The 19,713-nt window shown below is 39.4% G+C and overlaps 2 protein-coding genes across 5 annotated transcripts in view; one reads left to right on the top strand and one right to left on the bottom strand.

Moving 5' to 3' along the window:
* Window positions 1-11,779, top strand: part of LOC139760168 (sphingomyelin synthase-related protein 1-like) — a 105,276-nt gene extending 93,497 nt beyond the window's left edge. Inside the window, exons 6-7 of the mRNA XM_071683088.1 lie at window positions 2,876-3,026; window positions 10,321-11,779. Of these exons, the coding sequence (XP_071539189.1) occupies window positions 2,876-3,026; window positions 10,321-10,691 (522 nt within the window). The 3' untranslated portion in view covers window positions 10,692-11,779. The remainder of the gene's footprint in view (window positions 1-2,875; window positions 3,027-10,320) is intronic.
* LOC139760165 (uncharacterized) overlaps window positions 11,767-19,713 on the bottom strand; it is a 106,007-nt gene continuing 98,060 nt past the window's right edge. For all 4 annotated transcript variants that reach the window (XM_071683077.1, XM_071683080.1, XM_071683078.1 and 1 more), the window contains exon 31: window positions 11,767-19,705. In XM_071683077.1, the coding sequence (XP_071539178.1) occupies window positions 19,592-19,705 (114 nt within the window). In that variant the 3' untranslated portion in view covers window positions 11,767-19,591. The remainder of the gene's footprint in view (window positions 19,706-19,713) is intronic.

Below are 19,713 nucleotides of genomic sequence, written 5' to 3'. Positions count from 1 at the left end.
GCATATTAAATAAACTTGAGTGAATACATTAAAACCATACAAGTAAAATAAGTGGGCTAGAGCATGTGAATTACCATTGAAGATTGAAAGAACTTAAACTGTACAGTTTGATTATGTTTGCCCAGCAACTAACAAAGGGCTTTAAGAGCAACATTTTAACATGAAAGCAAGTTAACAAAGAAGGTGCAGAATCATGAAATCAAGTGAAATACTGGGGATTATAATAAAAAGTTACCTGTGAAGAAGCTGAAATGTTTACCTAATGCAGTACCAGGACAACTAAGGAACATGCATGGATTGATTTCAGGAACATTCAAAAGAAGAATCAATATTTTGGAAGAAAATAACAGGTTAAAAATGAATAGAGTACAGTTTGTTAAATGTGTTTGATGATAGAGTGGCAGATAGAGGGTGTTTTGGTCGAGGTGGTGTGCAAAGTGAGAGGGTTAGGGAGAATGATTTGGTAAACAGAGAAGAGGTAGTAAAAGCTTTGCGGAAGATGAAAGCCAGCAAGGCAGCGGGTTTGGATGGTATTGCAGTGGAATTTATTAAAAAAACGGGGTGACTGTATTGTTGACTGGTTGGTAAGGTTATTTGATGTATGTATGATTCATGGTGAGGTGCCTGAGGAGTGGCGGAATGCTTGCATAATGCCATTGTACAAAGGCAAAGTGGATAAGAGTGAGTGCTCAAATTACAGAGGTATAAGTTTGTTGAGTTATCCCTGGGGATAGGGGAGAAAGAATACTTCCCACGTATTCCCTGCGTGTCGTAGAAGGCGACTAAAAGGGGAGGGAGCGGGGGGGCTGGAAATCCTCCCCTCTCAATTTTTTTTAATTTTCCAAAAGAAGGAACAGAGAAGGGGGCCAGGTGAGGATATTCCCTCAGTGGCCCAGTTCTCTGTTCTTAATGCTACCTCACTAACGCGGGAAATGGCAAATAGTTTGAAAAAAAAAAAAAAAAAGTTTGTTGAGTATTCCTGGTAAATTATATGGGAGGGTATTGATTGAGAGGGTGAAGGCATGTACAGAGTATCAGATTGGGGAAGAGCAGTGTGGTTTCAGAAGTGGTAGAGGATGTGTGGATCAGGTGTTTGCTTTGGAAAATGTATGCGAGAAATACTTAGAAAAGCAAATGGATTTGTATGTAGCATTTATCGATCTGCAGAAGGCATATGATAGAGTTGATAGAGATGCTCTGTGGAAGGTATTAAGAATATATGGTTTGGAAGGTAAGTTGTTAGAAGCAATGAAAAGTTTTTATCTAGGATGTAATGCATGTGTACGTGTAGGAAGAGAGGAAAGTGATTGGTTCTCAGTGAATGTTAGTTTGTGGCAGTGGTGCGTGATGTCTCCATGGCTGTTTAATTTGTTTATGGATGGGGTTGTTAAGGAGGTAAATGCAAGAGTTTTGGAAAGAGGGGCAAGTATGCAGTCTGTTGTGGACGAGAGAGCTTGGAAAGTGAGTAAGTTGTTGTTTGCTGATGATACAGTACTGGTGGCTGATTCATTTGAGAAACTGCAGAAGCTGGTGACTGAGTTTGGTAAAGTGTGTGAAAGAAGAAAGTTAAGAGTAAATGTGAATAAGAGCAATGTTATTAGGTACAGTAGGGTTGAGGGTCAAGTCAATTGGGAGGTAAGTTTAAATGGAGAAAAACTGGAGGAAGTAAAGTGTTTTAGATATCTGGGAGTGGATTTGGCAGTGGATGGAACCATGGAAGCGGAAGTGAATCATAGGGTGGGGGAGGGAGCGAAAGTTCTGGGAGCATTGAAAAATGTGTGAAAGTCGAGAACGTTATCTTGGAAAGCAAAAATGGGTATGTTTGAAGGAATAGTGGTTCCAACAATGTTATATGGTTGTGAGGCATGGGCTATAGATAGAGTTGTGTGGAGGAGGGTGGATGTGCTGGAAATGAGATTTTTGAGGACAATATGTGGTGTGAGGTGGTTTGATCGAGTAAGAAATGAAAGGGTAAGAGAGATGTGTGTGTTAGTAAAAAGAGTGTGGTTGAGAGAGCAGAAGAGGGTGTTCTGAAATGGTTTAGTCACATGGAGAGAATGAGCGAGGAAAGATTGGCAAAGAGGATATATGTGTCAGAAGTGGAGGGAACGAGGAAAAGTGGGAGACCAAATTGGAGGTGGAAAGATGGAGTGAAAAAGATTTTGAGTGATTGGGGCCTGAACATGCAGGAGGGTGAAAGGCGTGCAAGGAATAGAGTGAACTGGAATGATGTGGTATACCGGGGTCAACGTGCTGTCAGTGGATTGAACAGGGTATGTGAAGCATCTGGGGTAAACCATGGAAAGTTTTGTGGAGCCTGGATGTGGAAAGGGAGCTGTGGTTTCAGTGCATTATACATGACAGCTAGAGACTGAGTGTGAACGAATGTGGCCTTTGTTGTCTTTTCCTAGCGCTACCTCGTGTACATGCGGGGGAGGGGATTTTCATTTCATGTGTGGCGGGATGGCGATGGGAATGAATAAAGGCAGACAGTATGAATTATGAACATCTGTATATATGTATATGTCTGTATGTGTGTATATATATATACGTTGAGATGTATAGGTATGTGTATGTGCGTGTGTGGACATGTATGTATATACATGTGTATGTGGGTGGGTTGGGCCATTCTTTCGTCTGTTTCCTTGGGCTACCTCGCTAACACGGGAGACAGCAACAAAGTATAATAAAAAATAATACTACAGTTTCAAAAGTGTAGCTGAAGAGGAAAATATTACTCAACAAGCAAGACTTGATGAGGCAAGAGAAGCAATGAACACTATGTGCTAGCTCTGCCATCATGGCAAAATGTCATTGTAGGTATTCTTTGGTCAGTACTGGCATATTCCAGCATTGTACTAACATTTATTTTCAGGACCCAAGTGATATACGAACACAGTTGGAACAAGCATGGATAATCTGGCAAGGTGGGGGACTGAGTATCAAGGGAGTTCGCACCTGTGGGGACTACATGTTTAGTGGCCACACTACAGCACTCACAATGCTCAACTTCTTCATAACAGAATGTAAGTGTGTTTCAGTGTAACATAAGTGAAGCTTTCCTAATTATGAATGAGGCTAAATGTTCCATTTGTGATATCCAATGCAGTGAGTTGCTTTTAGAATTTTCATAGTGTCAGATCTTGGATTTAACTTTTGAACGTTGTTAGTTCCTTACCCTAGGTTATTGCTAGGTACTTCTTGTAGTGTAGAGTTCTTTGGAAATTTAGTTTTTTATGTTTGGTCTGTAGGAGATTGGCAAGAGATATATCAAATTGGTGGAAAGAAGAATCAGATTTTAGGAGTAAAATTTCAAAAGACAGAGAGAGAAGAAGGGCATGTTTAAAATCATATGTTTTTGATTACTTTTTTATATGTTATGGTAAGGGAGATGGACCCTCATCTCTTAAACATTCAATGCTGTCATATATATTAACTCCTTTATAGTGTCTGCAGTCACAGTTTTGATTCCATTCATTACTTGAGAAGCATTTCACATCTTTGCATATTTGTATGCATTATGGGTATAGGAACTCTCTCTGTACTTGTACTGGTTACCCCATCTCGCCCCCATTTCTGCATCAGGCTTGTACCTTCAATACAGCCCAGTGATCATTGTTTTGGCACTTATGGTAGTGATATTGTTTTGGGGATAATGAATTGATAAGAAAAATAATTTTGATCATGACAGTAGGAAATTGACTTTGATTATGCTGTAGAGGAAATAAGTGAAATAGTTCAGAACAAGGGAGGGTGTATACACATGTGTAGATGGCTCAGGTGCTCAGGTCACAAGCACCAATGTTCAGTACTAAGAAAACCTCTGCATATCAGTTACCTATTTTTCACTGTGGCAAAATATAGTTAAGTTCCTACTGGTAAACAAGCAGGTTACTACTCCACTGGATACTAGTGATATTCTCTGGGGACTTGGTCATAGTGACAATGAACTGGTGGATATTGAACTGGTGTCATCACAGTAAAGTGATTTAGAAAGTTGTGCAGAAGAATCTTTCACCTCAGGTATGGAGATTCACAATAATTTTGTTACTGTAGGACAGCCATTGCCCTTGTAGCAACACAAGTGTTGCTTGGGTGAGGCTTACTGTCCCACAGTCACTTCACTTTACTTGACGTGTGATGGACAGTATATACCCACACTGCATTATTTTGATCATTCTAATGTAGGGATAAGTGATAATTATGGTGTTACAGAGGATAGTAACAAATGTGAGTCACTTCGAGTGATATTTGATCACACAATCATGAACCCTCCTGTGAGCAAGACAAACAAATATTATGCATATTATATCCATGAAAGCAGTGCTTAGATTTAGTAGAAAGACACTACCACTGATGAAAAGTTTGTTTTCTCTATAATGTTGTTGATACTGCATATGAGAAAACATTTCTCTAGGAATATTGGTAAAAAACCCTTGATTCAAAAATGTATGATCAGCAAGGTTATGATTGGAGGATGCTTTCTTTTATATATTGAAATTCTTACATTCAGAAGACACTGATAATGCTGATATAAATGATAAACCTTATGTGGTAAGGTGTGTGTTTATCTGCCTATAGAATGAATTTTCACAAGTGTTCTGCCCATTTCAGAAGCTTGTTATTGATGAATCTTTGGTAATTTTCAAAAGATGTTTAGGTTCCAAATAGCTTATTCTGTCTAGGAGATATAGATTTGGAATAAAGATCTTTGTGCTGTGTGTTTGTGAATGGCATAGATTGAGACAATTGTGTGTATCAATAAATACACAGACAGTTGTTGCTGGGCTCTGCTTGCTTGAGTTTACACCACAAGTGAAGTCACCTTTGGCAAGGCTGTATCATTGTGAAAACAGTCTTATCAAAGGACTTCTCACTCCAAAGGAGTCAACATTTCCTGCTACTGGAAAAAGCACAGCCTTGGTCTGCAGTAACCTTTGAGAAGGTCCTTGATAACACCAAGACTCTGTCATAGATATTGACCTTAGGGTAATTATAGATAAAAGAATTAGATACAGTGAACCCTCGATTTAATGGACTAATGGGGGAGGGAGTGTCCATTAATGCTGAAAGTGTGTTAAATTGAATGTAACCTATGGGCCATTTTTTTAATACAGTATACAGTAATATAATATACAGTTCACATGCTTTCTTTTAACTTCTCTGTCACATGATGCCATTTTGAATTGTAAGGAATGCAAGCTTATTTGATAAATAAAGTCACAATTCTCTTTATGCAACCTGACTGCACAATAGCTTGAGGCAGACTGAGACTGAAACAAAGTAAGTATGCTCCATGGTACCAAAAACGAGCGCTACATGAAATGCTTATGGTGTGGCGTTTGAGATTTTTTGATTTTTTTAAAAATTTTTAAAATTACTAATTATGTATTATTGTTTGCCTGGTCCATTAAATCCGAAATCTGATATATCAGGGTCCATTAAAAAGAGGGCATACTGTACATAGACATTGAATATTGTGGTCCCTAAGGAGTTTCTGTTGCATTAGTAAAGCTTTTAAGCATACAAATATTCATACAGTCTGTTGGTATACCAGCCCAGCATTATGTGAGTTCCTGTTGGAAATGAACACAGGTTCATGAAACACGTGCCAGATTTTCCTCAAAAACTGAACTCAGGTGACCATCATTTCATGCACACAGACAATATACTGGCAGTAAAGTGGCATGAACATGATGTGTGAATGCTGTCTATTATACAAGGGAAATATGCTTGATAGTGGAATGGGGAACTGTTGTGCACCCAAAAAAATTATGAAACCAGATGCAGTAATTGACTTCTTTCAGAATGTGTATGGTGGACATAAAATGGGGCAGATAGGATCAGTAGACATACATGAGAAAATGAATGAATTGATACTGTGAACTGTTTTTTCACTGGTAGATATGACAGTGGTGAACTCCTATATGTATTTGGTGAAAACTGGTAAGAATACAAAGTCCAAGGAATATATCATGAATGTATTGTACCTGATTTTGGAAAAATATGGTACCATGACTATCCCCTTATGTTCTGGGCATCATGATCATTATTTTCCAGACACTGTCAACCATACACTTAATTGAACCTTTGTTGTCTACAGAAAGGAAAAGAAACAACAAAATACTTATTTTGTTACTGATGTAAAGAGTATGAATTGGCAGTTTGCCTTGAAAACTATCTGAAGGATTATAACACAAAAGTTCCTGACATATTCCACAATCAGTGAGAGTAGTGTATGTAACATTGAGAATGAAGTACATGTCTTCAAATTGTATACATTACTTGCAGTAAGTAACTGAATTATGAAAATTGTGATGTAAGTTTGAATGGAGAAAAATTGGAGGGAGTGAAGTGTTTTAGACATCCAGATGTGGATTTGGCAGCGAATGGGACCATGGAAGCGGAAGTGAGTCACAGGGTCGGTTAGGGGGCAAAGGTTCTTGGAGCAATGAAGAATGTGTGGAAAGAGAAAACGTTATCTTGGATAGCAAAAATAGGTATGTTTGAAGGAATAGTAGTTCCAACAATGTTATATGGTTGTGAGGCATGGGCTCTAGATAGGATTGTACAGAGGGTGGATGTGCTGGGAGTGAAATGTTTGAGGACAATATTTGGTGTGAGGTGGTTTGATTGAGTAAGTGAGAGAGATGTGTGGAAATAAAAAGAAAGTGGTTGAGAGAGCAGAAGAGGGTGTGTTGAAATGGTTTGGACATATGTAGAGAATGAATGTGGAAAGGTTGACAAAAAGGATATATTTGTCAGAGGTGTGTTGAAATGGTTTGGACATATGTAGAGAATGAATGTGGAAAGGTTGACAAAGAGGATATATGTGTCAGAGGTGGAGAGAACAAGGACAAGTGGGAGACTAAACTGGAGGTGGAAGGATGGAGTGAGAAAGATTTGAAGTGATCGGTCCCTGAACATACGGGAGGGTGAAGCATGTAAGGAATAGAGTGAATTGGGATGATGTGGTGTACTAGGGTCAACATGCTGTCAGTGGACTGAACCGGGGTATGTGAAAAGTCTGGGGTAAACCATGGAGAGGTCTGTGGGGCCTGGATGTGGATAGTGAGCTGTGGTATCGTTGCACTACACATGATAGCTAGAGATTGAATATGATTGAATGTGGCCTTATTTGTCTGTTTTCTTGGCATTACCTTGCTGAAGTGCGGGGCAGTGATTTTTTTTTGTGTGGGGTGGGGTGGAGCTGGGAATGGATTGAAGGCAAGTAAGTATGAATATGTGCATGTGTATATATGTATATGTCTGTATTTGTATGTATATGTGCATATCTTGATACGTATATGTATGTGTATGTATATGTATGTGTAGGGGCATGTATTTATATATATGTGTATATAAGTGGATGGGTTGTTCTTTGTTTCCAGGTGCTACCTTGTTGACACAGGAAATGGTGATCAGGTATGATAATGTCTCACTGCCATGTATCCAACCACCGATTTTATAATCTTTACTAGTATTTTTATAAACCTTTTAAGCACCTCATTCACACATAACTGCATTCCTGTATTTACTGCACTTCCATCTAAGCTCTTAGTTACCTTCCTGTATTTCTTTCTTCTGATTCATCTTGTCTCTTGCCAATGCTTTTACCTCTTCATTCTTCCTTACACCATACCTCCACTTCTCCCTGATCTTCATCCCCACAAGAACTGTGAAATGGTCAGTCTCCACAAAATCCTTTCATGGCCTTTCTCAATCTTTCATCCACTGCCACATAATCAATCAAAGCCTTTTGTTCTCTCATCGATTATTCCTCATCCATGTATATCTGTGAATCATCTTGTGTTGAAAGGTGTTTGCAAGGAACAAAACCCTCTGAGCATAAATATCCACAAGATAGCTTCCATTCTCATCTTCTCCAGGCACTCCCCATTTACCAGCTATCTCACCCATTCCATCACATCTCACTTTCACATTCATATCACCCAATATGACAATGTTTCTCTTATTCTCAAAACCATTTATGCAGGCATTCAGATTCCTTCAGAAAAGATTCATTTCATCCTTACCTCATATAGTCTTCATATTCACAGGTGCATATACACATTCCCATGCATATTTCACAATCCCAATCTTTACTCTCACCCACACTATTCTTGATCCATTTCATCCATGCTCTGTAACACCCTCTTATACTCTTTGTGATAGCAGAATTGCACATCCTTCTTTTCCTCTTCCCCGATAATTTTCTCTCATTCATGTCCATGCCACACCCTCCAATAACTTGCATTCATCAATTCCATTAGCACTCCACACACCCTGGACATGGGTTTCCCCAATCCCTAGCACATCCATGCTACAACTTTTACAACTCTCCACAATCTCCCTCCTTTTTTTCTCCCCAGTCATCCCATTCGCATTCAGTGCCATCGCCCTCAATTGCTCATTCCTTTTAACCCTTAGTACAACTGGTAGACTCTAGTGCCACTTTTTAGCCTTTTGTGTCTTGCCCTTGACAGGTCACTAGCAGAGTGCAGTTCCAGCGCAGTATTTGCAGAGGCAGCGAGGCTCAAAAATTGTCAGAACTATAAGTAACAGTACACCTCAGGTGTTTATCCAAATCAAAAACTATTGCCCAAATGTAATTGGGCAATGCCTACCCCTTTAGTTCCTCCCCTAAGGGGTGTACTGACAAGGTCACCCTACCTTTGATTTCACTGCTTCTCTGTTCTGTGATGCATATTGTCGTATCTGACTGTTCCATTGAAGTGACCATCGATTGAGTGACTTTCCCTTCTTCTCTTATCAATTATGATCTTCATCAGGAATTTATCTTGTCAGCTATACTTTTTCCTCTATCAATAAATTATTTCTCTTGTACTTCTAATTTTATTCACTCTTTTGTGCTGTACTTCAACTCATTTCTCCTCCCCTCCTCCCTTTAGTACTAGTTTTCTTTCCATTCAGATCATGTTTACCTTTTTCAATTTGGACCTGTGCAGCCTTTCAGAATGATGAATCAGTAATTTTTTAAAATTTGATAGTGCTAAAATGCAATTTCTCCATGTGTCTTTTTCTAAGAATTATTTGTTCCTTCTGTTTGAATTCAAAACACCACAATTTAACCCAGTAATAATATGAATATGTTGGAAATAACCATATCCTCCAGTCTGTCCTGGAAACTCCATATAATCAATGTTACAAAGTCTGCTTCACAAAAGCTGAGAGTGTTGTTTAGGTGCCATGATTATGTATCTTGTGAGCAGTTGTATCATATCTATAGGGGTTTCATTATCCCAAGTACTGCTCACTTATTAGGGTGGCTCAACCTCCACCTCCCTATTAACTAGAGAGGAATCAAAAGCCCTCTAACTCATTTATTTTCCTAGCATCACCTCATATGAATCTAGCTGCTTTCTCTATTTCATTGAAGTTATTTTGGCCATTGTTTTTGTGAAATGACTGCATGTCTGTACTTCCTAGGTTTGTACCTATGGCATGTCTTTGGTTGGTGCTTCCCATAGCTTATGTGTGAAGACTGGCCACCCAAGGATTGGCTGTTATGATGCCTTATTCTTTCCTCAGACTGCTGAGCTGTGGAATTCCTTTCTTTCTTTGGTCTTTTCCTCTTCCTATAACCTTTCTTTGTTTCAGAGTCAGGTCAGCAAAACTTGCAGAGCCCTGAGTAATTTCTTTCTGTTTCTTTTTCTATTATTTCTTCTTTCACCTGAAGACCTTGATTGGGGCATGTTATTTGCCTGTGCCATGTTACTCACTATAGAAAAAAATGTTTGTAAAACCTTCCACAGAGCATCTATATCAGCCCTGTCATATACTTCCTCCAGATCCATAAATGCCTCATATAGGTCCTCCTGTTTCTCACACACATTCTCCAAAGTACACTCTTGATCCACACACCCTGTATCATTTCTGAAGCCACATTGTTCCTCCCCAATCTGAATCTCTTTTCATGCCACCATCCTCTCGGTCACTACTTTCCCATACAACTTTCCAGCTATATTAAACAAAATTATATGTATGTAATTTGAACGTTCATTTTTGTTCCCATTTACTTTTATACAGTGACACTGTACTAGCACTCTGTCAGTGCTCAGGTGCCTAGCCATAAGCCATACATATCCTAACTAGCTAATCAACATCATCATCATCCTCGGTGGTGAAGTTGAGTATATTGTCAAAATATTCTTGGGAGTTTCAGAGTTTCAGAAATGCAGCTGAAATTATGTTGAAAAATAATATAAAAGTTTTAGAGAAGAGCTCATGAGTTGAATGGAAATCCACTTCATAGTACAAGCTGAATAGAGTGTTTCATAGTATTTCTTTTTCCTCCAGATACCCCGAGACGAATGTACTACCTGCACATTGCGTCCTGGGTCCTGAACACATTTGGTATCTTCTTCATCCTGGCTGCACATGAACACTACTCCATTGATGTGTTCATTGCTTTCTACATCACCTCACGAATGTTCCTCTACTACCACTCCCTAGCAAATAATCGAGCTTTGCACCAAAGGGATTCTTTCAGGACTAAAATCTGGTTTCCAATGTTCAGCTATTTTGAGGCTCACATTGATGGTATTGTGCCTAATGAATATTCAAACCCCTTCTGTAAAGCAAATTTTGTGTTCTTTTGGAAAATTCTAATTGTAAATCCATATAGAAGAGTCTTTGGTGTACAGAATAGGAAGGAAAAGCATGATTGAGAATTTTCTTCCTTTTAATGAGGGGAGCATAAAATTGTTATTTAGTGGCACCTTAGTTGTCACAAAGCTCAAATAGTTTATAGCATTGTAAGGGAGATTTTAACAACTTGAACTTTGTTTTCATGTTTATATAATTTGACTCGTATGTGCTACTCCCCCTACCCTTAATGAATGATCTTTCAAATGTTGGTTGACAGTGTAAAGATCATTATTGTGATTTTGTCAGTCGTATTTATCTTCTATGCAGTTTTTTCTTCTGCACGACATGAACCCTCATTGTTTCATTCTTAGTTGTATGTTTTGCTGATATTTTAATTTAGCTCTCATGACAATAGTCAGAACATTATATTTTTGTTCTTAAGAATATCAATGAGTTTGAAATTTTTTGTTTATTTTCTACATGAATTTTTTTGCGACTGGTACTAATGTTTGCTTCCACAATGCAATGAAGTGTAGTACTTCAAACATAGGGCTGCTTTGCCCTTTTTTGTTAAGAGATGAAGGTTTGATTTGTTGTGGTTACATGTTGAATTGAGTGAAGGTGCTGAAGTGACTGTAATTTCAGCTAGAAATGCAAAAATATTTGACACAGTCTAGGATAAAGTATAAAGTATTGTGCACATGGGAAACCTTGCAGCATAGTGGGAACTGGTAGTTCAGTAATAATTAAATGGTTATGGAACTGATTTTACAATTATTTTATTGTAATATTAAAAGTGCTCCCTTGTGTTGCCCAAATCACATACCAGACATTACTGTGACTGGTATGTGTGTGCAAATTTCCTGCATTTCCATTGCTTGTGTCCATGGTATCCATGGTAACCTTAATATAAGAATTTTTTTTATAACAGGGCTTGATGTGCAGGCTGGTTGTTACTGGGCTCTACCTGCTTGAGGTTATACTGCAAGTGAAGAGTCACCAGCTGAATATCGTACAAGCATGTCAAGGAACCTCTTGCTCCAAAGGAGTCCATGGTTTCCCTGCTTCTGACTGTAGCACAGCCTTGAAGATGCAGGAGCCCCTTAAAGAGAATCTGGGGTTGAATGATAATAACAATTATAATAATAATAATAATTGCAGGCTGTGACTATATTTTTATTCTCCCAGACAAACTTTTCTTTTGCTAATATGATTGCCCTACAGTTATTTCATTGCTTTATGAACATCAGTGGAAATTCACTAGTTTATGAAGTAGAAGATATTAAAAAAGGAAATTGCTTAATGCCAAGACTTTACAAGTTATGAGGAGTTATGTTGGAGGTCTGTGCTAAAGTGTGGCTTTTAGCTTGATAAAGGATGTACACTTTGTAAAGGTATGAAATTGAGTAGAGTTTCAAAGGAGGAGTTTACAGCTGCTGAAATTTCAGTAAGTCAGATGTCAGTCACTGAATTTTCAAGGAGAGATTTTTGTAACTTAGCTACTGAAGAGTCAAGATGTCATATGCTGAAGGTTTGAGACGGATATCAGCTGCTGAAGTTTCAAGTTGAGATATGTGCTGTTGAAGTTTCAAAGACAGATTGCTGTTGAAGTACCAAGGAGACAGGTGTCATCTGCTAGTTTCAAGGAAAGAGATGTCAGTGTTGAAATTTCTAGGAGACTTGTCAGTTTGTAGTATTTCAGTAAACACAAATGTCAGCTGTTGAAATTTCAAGGAGAGATATGGGCAGTTGTATTTTCAAGGAGACAATTGGCTGCTGCTGAAAGTCAAGGAGAGATAAATAATCTGTTTTGAGAAGAGAGATTTCAGCTGCTGAAGTTTCAAGAAGAGAGATGTCAGTTTCTGAAGTTTTAAGGAGACAGATGTCATTCAAACCTTCAGGGGGGTTCAGTGTCTACTGCTGAATTTTCAAGGAGATAGTGTCAACTCCTGAAGCTTCAAGAAGACATATGTCAGCTGCTGAAGTTTAATGGAGACATGTTAACTGTCAAATGAATCTAAGGAACAGGGAAAGCTGTTAAACTACATCCTTTTATGTACATTCTACTAATGAAATATTTAAATTTCAGATCTTGCCCCTGATCTTGAGACTTTTAACAGATATTGAGCAAAATATTTAATGAATCTCTTCATTTTATGAAGAACAAAGTCTAGAAAAAATGCAGTTTCACAAATTTAGTTACCAGAGTGTTGTGTTTACATAACATACCTGAACTTCAGATATGTTGTTTTTTCATATACTAGGACCTCAGATATGTTGTGTTAACAAAATATACCTGGACTTCAGATATATTTTGTAAACAGAACATACCTGAACCCTAGATGTGCTGTGTTTACAAAACATACATAGACCTCAGAATATGTACTGTTTACAGATTGTTCCTAGACAGGCAGATATATTGTGTTTACAGAACATTCCTGGACCTCAGAAATGTTTTGTTAACAGAATGTACTTGAACCTTAGACATGTTGTATTAGCACATACCTGGCCACAGTTATGTTAACAGAATGCACCTGGGCCTCAGATATGTTAACAATATACCTAGACCTCAGATATGTTAAGAGAATGTATTTGGACCTCAGATATATTGTTTAACAGTATGTACTTGTAACTCATACTTGTTGTGTTAACAGAATGTACCTGAACCTCTGATGCTGTGTTAACAGAATGTACCTGATATGTGTTAACTGAATGTACTTGGACCTCAGGCATGCTGTGTTAACAGAATGTACTTGGACCTCAGATAATCTGTGATAACAGAATGTACTTGGACCTCTGATATGCTGTGTTAACAGAATGTACATGGACCTCAGATACATTGTGTGAACAGAATGTACTTGGCCCTCATACTTGTTAACAGAATGTACCTGAACCTCAGATATGGACCTCATACTTGTTAACAGAATGTACCTGAACCTCAGATATGGAACTCATACTTGTTAACAGAATGTACCTGAACCTCAGATATGGAACTCATACTTGTTAACAGAATGTACCTGAACCTCAGATATGGACCTCATACTTGTTAACAGAATGTACCTGAACCTCAGATATGGACCTCATACTTGTTAACAGAATGTACCTGAACCTCAGATATGGAACTCATACTTGTTAACAGAATGTACCTGAACCTTAGATATCATACCTATGGTGAATCAGTTGAGAAAATCATTAGTCATCAAAATAAGTAAAACTTTATAACATTACATGACATTGCAAAAGCATATATACAAAAAAAGTGTACTGATTGAGTTGGTTCACCAAAATTGAGTTTTAATCTAATTTTCTACTTGGTATTTCATGTGCTGTACAATTACCAAGCAGGTTAAAAACAGTAATATTTCACATTTGTAGTTCTTCCTTCATACAGAGTGGTTTTGTTAACCACCTCAGGCAATTCCTATCCTTTAAATGATGTTTGCAGACATGTTGACCATTATCATATTGATAATGTCTATACAGGTTGAGTATCCCTTATCCAAAAGGCCTAAGACCAGAAGTGTTTTGGATTTTGGACTTGGGGATGGGACCTAAGTCTAAACACAAAATCCTTGTAAATTTCATTTTTATTTATTTTTTATTTATTTTGCTTTGTCGCTGTCTCCCGCGTTAGCAAGGTAGCGCAAGGAAACAGACGAAAGAAATGGCCCAACGAACCCACATACACATGTATATACATACACGTCCACACACGCAAATATACATACCTATACATCTCAATGTACACATATATATACACACACAGACATATATATATATATATACACATGTACATAATTCATACTGTCTGCCTTTATTTATTCCCATCGCCACCTCGCCACACATGGAATAACAACCCCCACCCCCCTCATGTGTGCGAGGTAGTGCTAGGAAAAGACAACAAAGGCCCCATTCGTTCACACTCAGTCTCTAGCTGTCATTTAATAATGCACCGAAACCACAGCTCCCTTTCCACATCCAGGCCCCACAGAACTTTCCATGGTTTACCCCAGATGCTTCACATGCCCTGGTTCAATCCATTGACAGCACATCGACCCCGGTATACCACATCGTTCAAATTCACTCTATTCCTTGCACGCCTTTCACCCTCCTGCATGTTCAGGCCCCGATCACTCAAAATCTTTTTCACTATATCTTTCCACCTCCAATTTGGTCTCCCACTTCTCCTCGTTCCCTCCACCTCTGACACATATATCCCCTTGGTCAATCTTTCCTCACTCATTCTCTCCATGTGACCAAACCATTTCAAAACACCCTCTTCGGCTCTCTCAACCATACTCTTTTTATTTCCACACATCTCTCTTACCCTTACATTACTTACTCAATCAAACCACCTGACACCACATATTGTCCTCAAACATCTCATTTCCAGCACATCCACCCTCCTGCGCACAACTCTATCCATAGCCCACGCCTTGCAACCATACAACATCGTTGGAACCACTATTCCTTCAAACATACCCATTTTTGCTTTCCGAGATAATGTTCTCGACTTCCAAACATTCTTCAAGGCTCCCAGAATTTTCACCCCCTCCCCCACCCTATGATTCACTTCCACTTCCATGGTTCCATCTGCTGCCAGATCCACTCCCAGATATCTAAAACACTTTACTTCCTCCAGTTTTTCTCCATTCAAACATACCTCCCAATTGACTTGACCCTCAACCCTACTGTACCTAATAACCTTGCTCTTATTCACATTTACTCTTAACTTTCTTCTTTCACACACTTTACCAAACTCAGTCACCAGCTTCTTCAGTTTCTCACATGAATCAGCCACCAGCGCTGTATCATCAGCGAACAACAACTGACTCACTTCCCAAGCTCTCTCATCCACAACAGACTTCATACTTGCCCCTCTTTCCAAAACTCTTGCATTTACCTCCCTAACAACTCCATCCATAAACAAATTAAACAACCATGGAGACACCACACACCCCTGCCGCAAACCTACATTCACTGAGAACCAATCACTTTCCTCTCTTCCTACACGTACACATGCCTTACATCCTCGATAAAAACTTTTCACTGCTTCTAACACCTTGCCTCCCACACCATATATTCTTAATACCTTCCACAGAGCATCTCTGTCAACTCTAGCATATGACTTCTACAGATCTATAAATGCTACATACAAATCCATTTGCTTTTCTAAGTATTTCTCACACACATTCTTCAAAGCAAACACCTGATCCACACATCCTCTACCACTTCAGAAACCACACTGCCTTCACCTTCTCGATCAATACCCTCCCATATAATTTCCCAGGAATACTCAACAAACTTATGCCTCTGTAATTTGAGCACTCACCTTTGTCCCCTTTGCCTTTGTACAATGGCACTATGCAAGCATTCCGCCAGTCCTCAGGCACCTCACCATGAATCATACATACATTAAATAACCTTGCCAACCAGTCAACAATACAGTCACCCCCTTTTTTAATAAATTCCACTGCAATACCATCCAGATCTGCTGCCTTGCCGACTTTCATCTTCCGCAAGGCTTTTACTACCTCTTCTCTGTTTACCAAATCATTTTCCCTAACCCTCTCACTTTGCACACCACCTCGACCAAAACACCTTATATCTGCCACTCTATCATCAAACCCATTCAACAAACCTTCAAAATACTCACTCCATCTCCTTCTCACATCACAAATACTTGTTATCACCTCCCCATTAGCTCCCTTCACTGAAGTTCCCATTTGCTCCCTTGTCTTACGCACTTTATTTACCTCCTTCCAAAACATCTTTTTATTCTCCCTAAAAGTTAATGATACTCTCTCACCCCAACTCTCATTTGCCCTCTTTTTCACCTCTTGCACCTTTCTCTTGACCTACTGCCTCTTTCTTTTATACATCTCCCACGCATTTGCATTTTTTCCCTGCAAAAATCGTCCAAATGCCTCTCTCTTCTCTTTCACTAATACTCTTACTTCTTCATCCCACCACTTGCTACCCTTTCTAATCAACCCACCTCCCACGCTTCTCATGCCACAAGCATCTTTTGTGCAAGCCATCACTGCTTCCCTAAATACATCCCATTCCTCCCCCACTCCCCTTACCCCCTTTGTTCTCACCTTTTTCCATTCTGTACTCAGTCTCTCTTGGTACTTCCTCACACAAGTCTCCTTCCCAAGCTCACTCACTCTCACCACTGTCTTCATCCCAACATTCTCTCTTCTTTTCAGAAAACCCCTACAAATCTTCACCTTCGCCTCCACAAGATAATGATCAGACATCCCTCCAGTTGCACCTCTCAGCACATTAACATCCAGAAGTCTCACTTTCGCGCGCCTATCACTTAACACGTAATCCAATAACGCTCTCTGGCTATCTCTCCTACTTACATACGTATACTTATGTATATCTCACTTTTTAAACCAGGTATTCCCAATCACCAGTCCTTTCTCAGCACACAAATCCACAAGTTCTTTAACATTTCCATTTATTTTCATTTATATTTCATATACACCGTATACACATAGTCTGAAGGTAATTTATACAATGATTTTAATAATTTTGTACACGAAACAAAGTTTGTGTAAGACAACCATCAGAAAACTGAGATGTCACAACCTCAGCCACCCATGTAGACAGTCTGTTGTTGTTTTGCATTACCATCATCCCTGACTCTGAATTTATATGCTATTGATAAGTACTTCAAGAATATATGGTGTGGGAGGCAAGTTGTTAGAAGCAGTGAAAAGTTTTTATCGAGGATGTAAGGCATGTGTACGTGTAGGAAGAGAGGAAAGTGATTGGTTCTCAGTGAATGTAGGTTTGCGGCAGGGGTGTGTGATGTCTCCATGGTTATTTAATTTGTTTATGGATGGGGTTGTTAGGGAGGTGAATGCAAGAGTTTTGGAAAGAGGGGCAAGTATGCAGTCTGTTGTGGATGAGAGAGCTTGGGAAGTGAGTCAGTTGTTGTTCGCTGATGATACAGCGCTGGTGGCTGATTCATGTGAGAAACTGCAGAAGCTGGTGACTGAGTTTGGTAAAGTGTGTGAAAGAAGAAAGTTAAGAGTAAATGTGAATACGAGCAAGGTTATTAGGTACAGTAGGGTTGAGGGTCAAGTCAATTGGGAGGTAAGTTTGAATGGAGAAAAACTGGAGGAAGTGAAGTGTTTTAGATATCTGGGAATGGATCTGGCAGCGGATGGAACCATGGAAGCGGAAGTGAATCATAGGGTGGGGGAGGGGGCGAAAATCCTGGGAGCCTTGAGGAATGTTTGGAAATCGAGAACATTATCTCGGAAAGCAAAAATGGGTATATTTGAAGGAATAGTGGTTCCAACAATGTTGTATGGTTGCGAGGCATGGTCTATGGATAGAGTTGTGCGCAGGAGGGTGGATGTGCTGGAAATGAGATGTTTGAGGACAATATGTGGTGTGAGGTGGTTTGATCGAGTAAGTAATGTAAGGGTAAGAGAGATGTATGGAAATAAAAAGAGCATTGTTGAGAGAGCAGAAGAGGGTGTTTTGAAATGGTTTGGGCACATGGAGAGAATGAGTGAGGAAAGATTGACCAAGAGAATATATGTGTTGGAAGTGGAGGGAACGAGGAGAAGTGGTAGACCAAATTGGACTTGGAAAGATGGAGTGAAAAAGATTTTGAGTGATCGGGGCCTGAACATGCAGGAGGGTGAAAGGCAGGCAAGGAATAGAGTGAATTGGATCGATGTGGTATACCGGGGTCGACGTGCTGTCAATGGATTGAATCAGGGCATGTGAAGCATCTGGGGTAAACCATGGAAAGTTGTGTGGGGCCTGGATGTGGAAAGGGAGCTGTGGTTTCGGGCATTATTACATGACAGCTAGAGACTGAGTGTGAACGAATGGGGCCTTTGTTGTCTTTTCCTAGCGCTACCTTGCACAGATGAGGGGGGAGGGGGATGTTATTCCATGTGTGGCGAGGTGGCGATGGGGATAAATAAAGGCAGACAGTATGAATTATGTACATGTGTATATATTTATATGTCTGTGTGTGTGTATATTTATGTGTACATTGAGATGTATAGGTATGTATATTTGTGTGTGTGGACGTGTATGTATATACATGTGTATGAGGGTGGGTTGGGCCATTTCTTTTGTCTGTTTCCTTGCGCTACCTCGCAAACGTGGGAGACAGCGACAAAGCAAAATAAATAAATTAATAAGTACTTCACAGTAAAAAAAAAAAAAAGAAATACCATTAATGCAATGAAAAAATATTGTATTTAGTGGTTGAATTTTTGACTTGTAATTTCAAGTCACCACTTAGAAAGTTTCAGATTTTGGATTTCGGATGCTCGACCTGTAACAATCAAAAAAGAAACTTTTTCACACATAACTAAGACAAAGGAAATAGGGCTGTGTTTTAATCACAGATGACAAGTGTAATCACAAATAGGTTTAGACATACATGAGAACCTCTTAAACCCAAGTAACAAATATAATGGCGCATGGTGTATGGACTCGTATATGTGAGGCCTTGTCCATCTTTTGCCATATGGATGTGGTCAAGAATCTGAGAAACAGGTCTGCAATTGGAAGTTTGTAAGACTGATTGTCAGAATGATCTGTTGCTGGAAGTCTGTTACTGGTACAGGAGACTACATTAACTCCTACACTGATGCAGAAGACTGTGGGATCCCCATCACTGGTACTAGAGGCCATGGGTGTTAGCATAGGTATTGGAGACCAAGAGGTCCCCAACACTAGTAACAGACACCACAGAGGTCCTTGACAAGTGTAGGAGCCTATATGTCCTTAGCATAAGAGAAAGAGCCCAGAGGGTTACCTATATTGTTGCAGAACATAACAGTCTCTAACACAGATGGAGGTGGTCATAAGGTTGACCCTTTCCTGAAAGAGGTCAGAGGATCAAATTTGATGAAGGAGACCACAGGGTTTCTTTTGCTTGAAGTAGGCCACATGTTCTCAAGCTACTGTTGGGACATCTTTTCATCTGAGTTCACTAGCAAGAGGTGGAGACACTGTGAGAAGCAGCTGTGCTTTCAGTTCCCAAGGGCGTAACTGCTGTGACCATGAAAGTGTAGTCCATGCAAGCTGCCAGTCCAGTCACAGTCACCTGAGGAG

Source organism: Panulirus ornatus, chromosome 35, assembly GCF_036320965.1.
Source record: "Panulirus ornatus isolate Po-2019 chromosome 35, ASM3632096v1, whole genome shotgun sequence".
In the NCBI taxonomy this organism is placed as follows: domain Eukaryota; kingdom Metazoa; phylum Arthropoda; class Malacostraca; order Decapoda; family Palinuridae; genus Panulirus; species Panulirus ornatus.
This window is presented reverse-complemented; position numbering and strand designations above follow the sequence as displayed.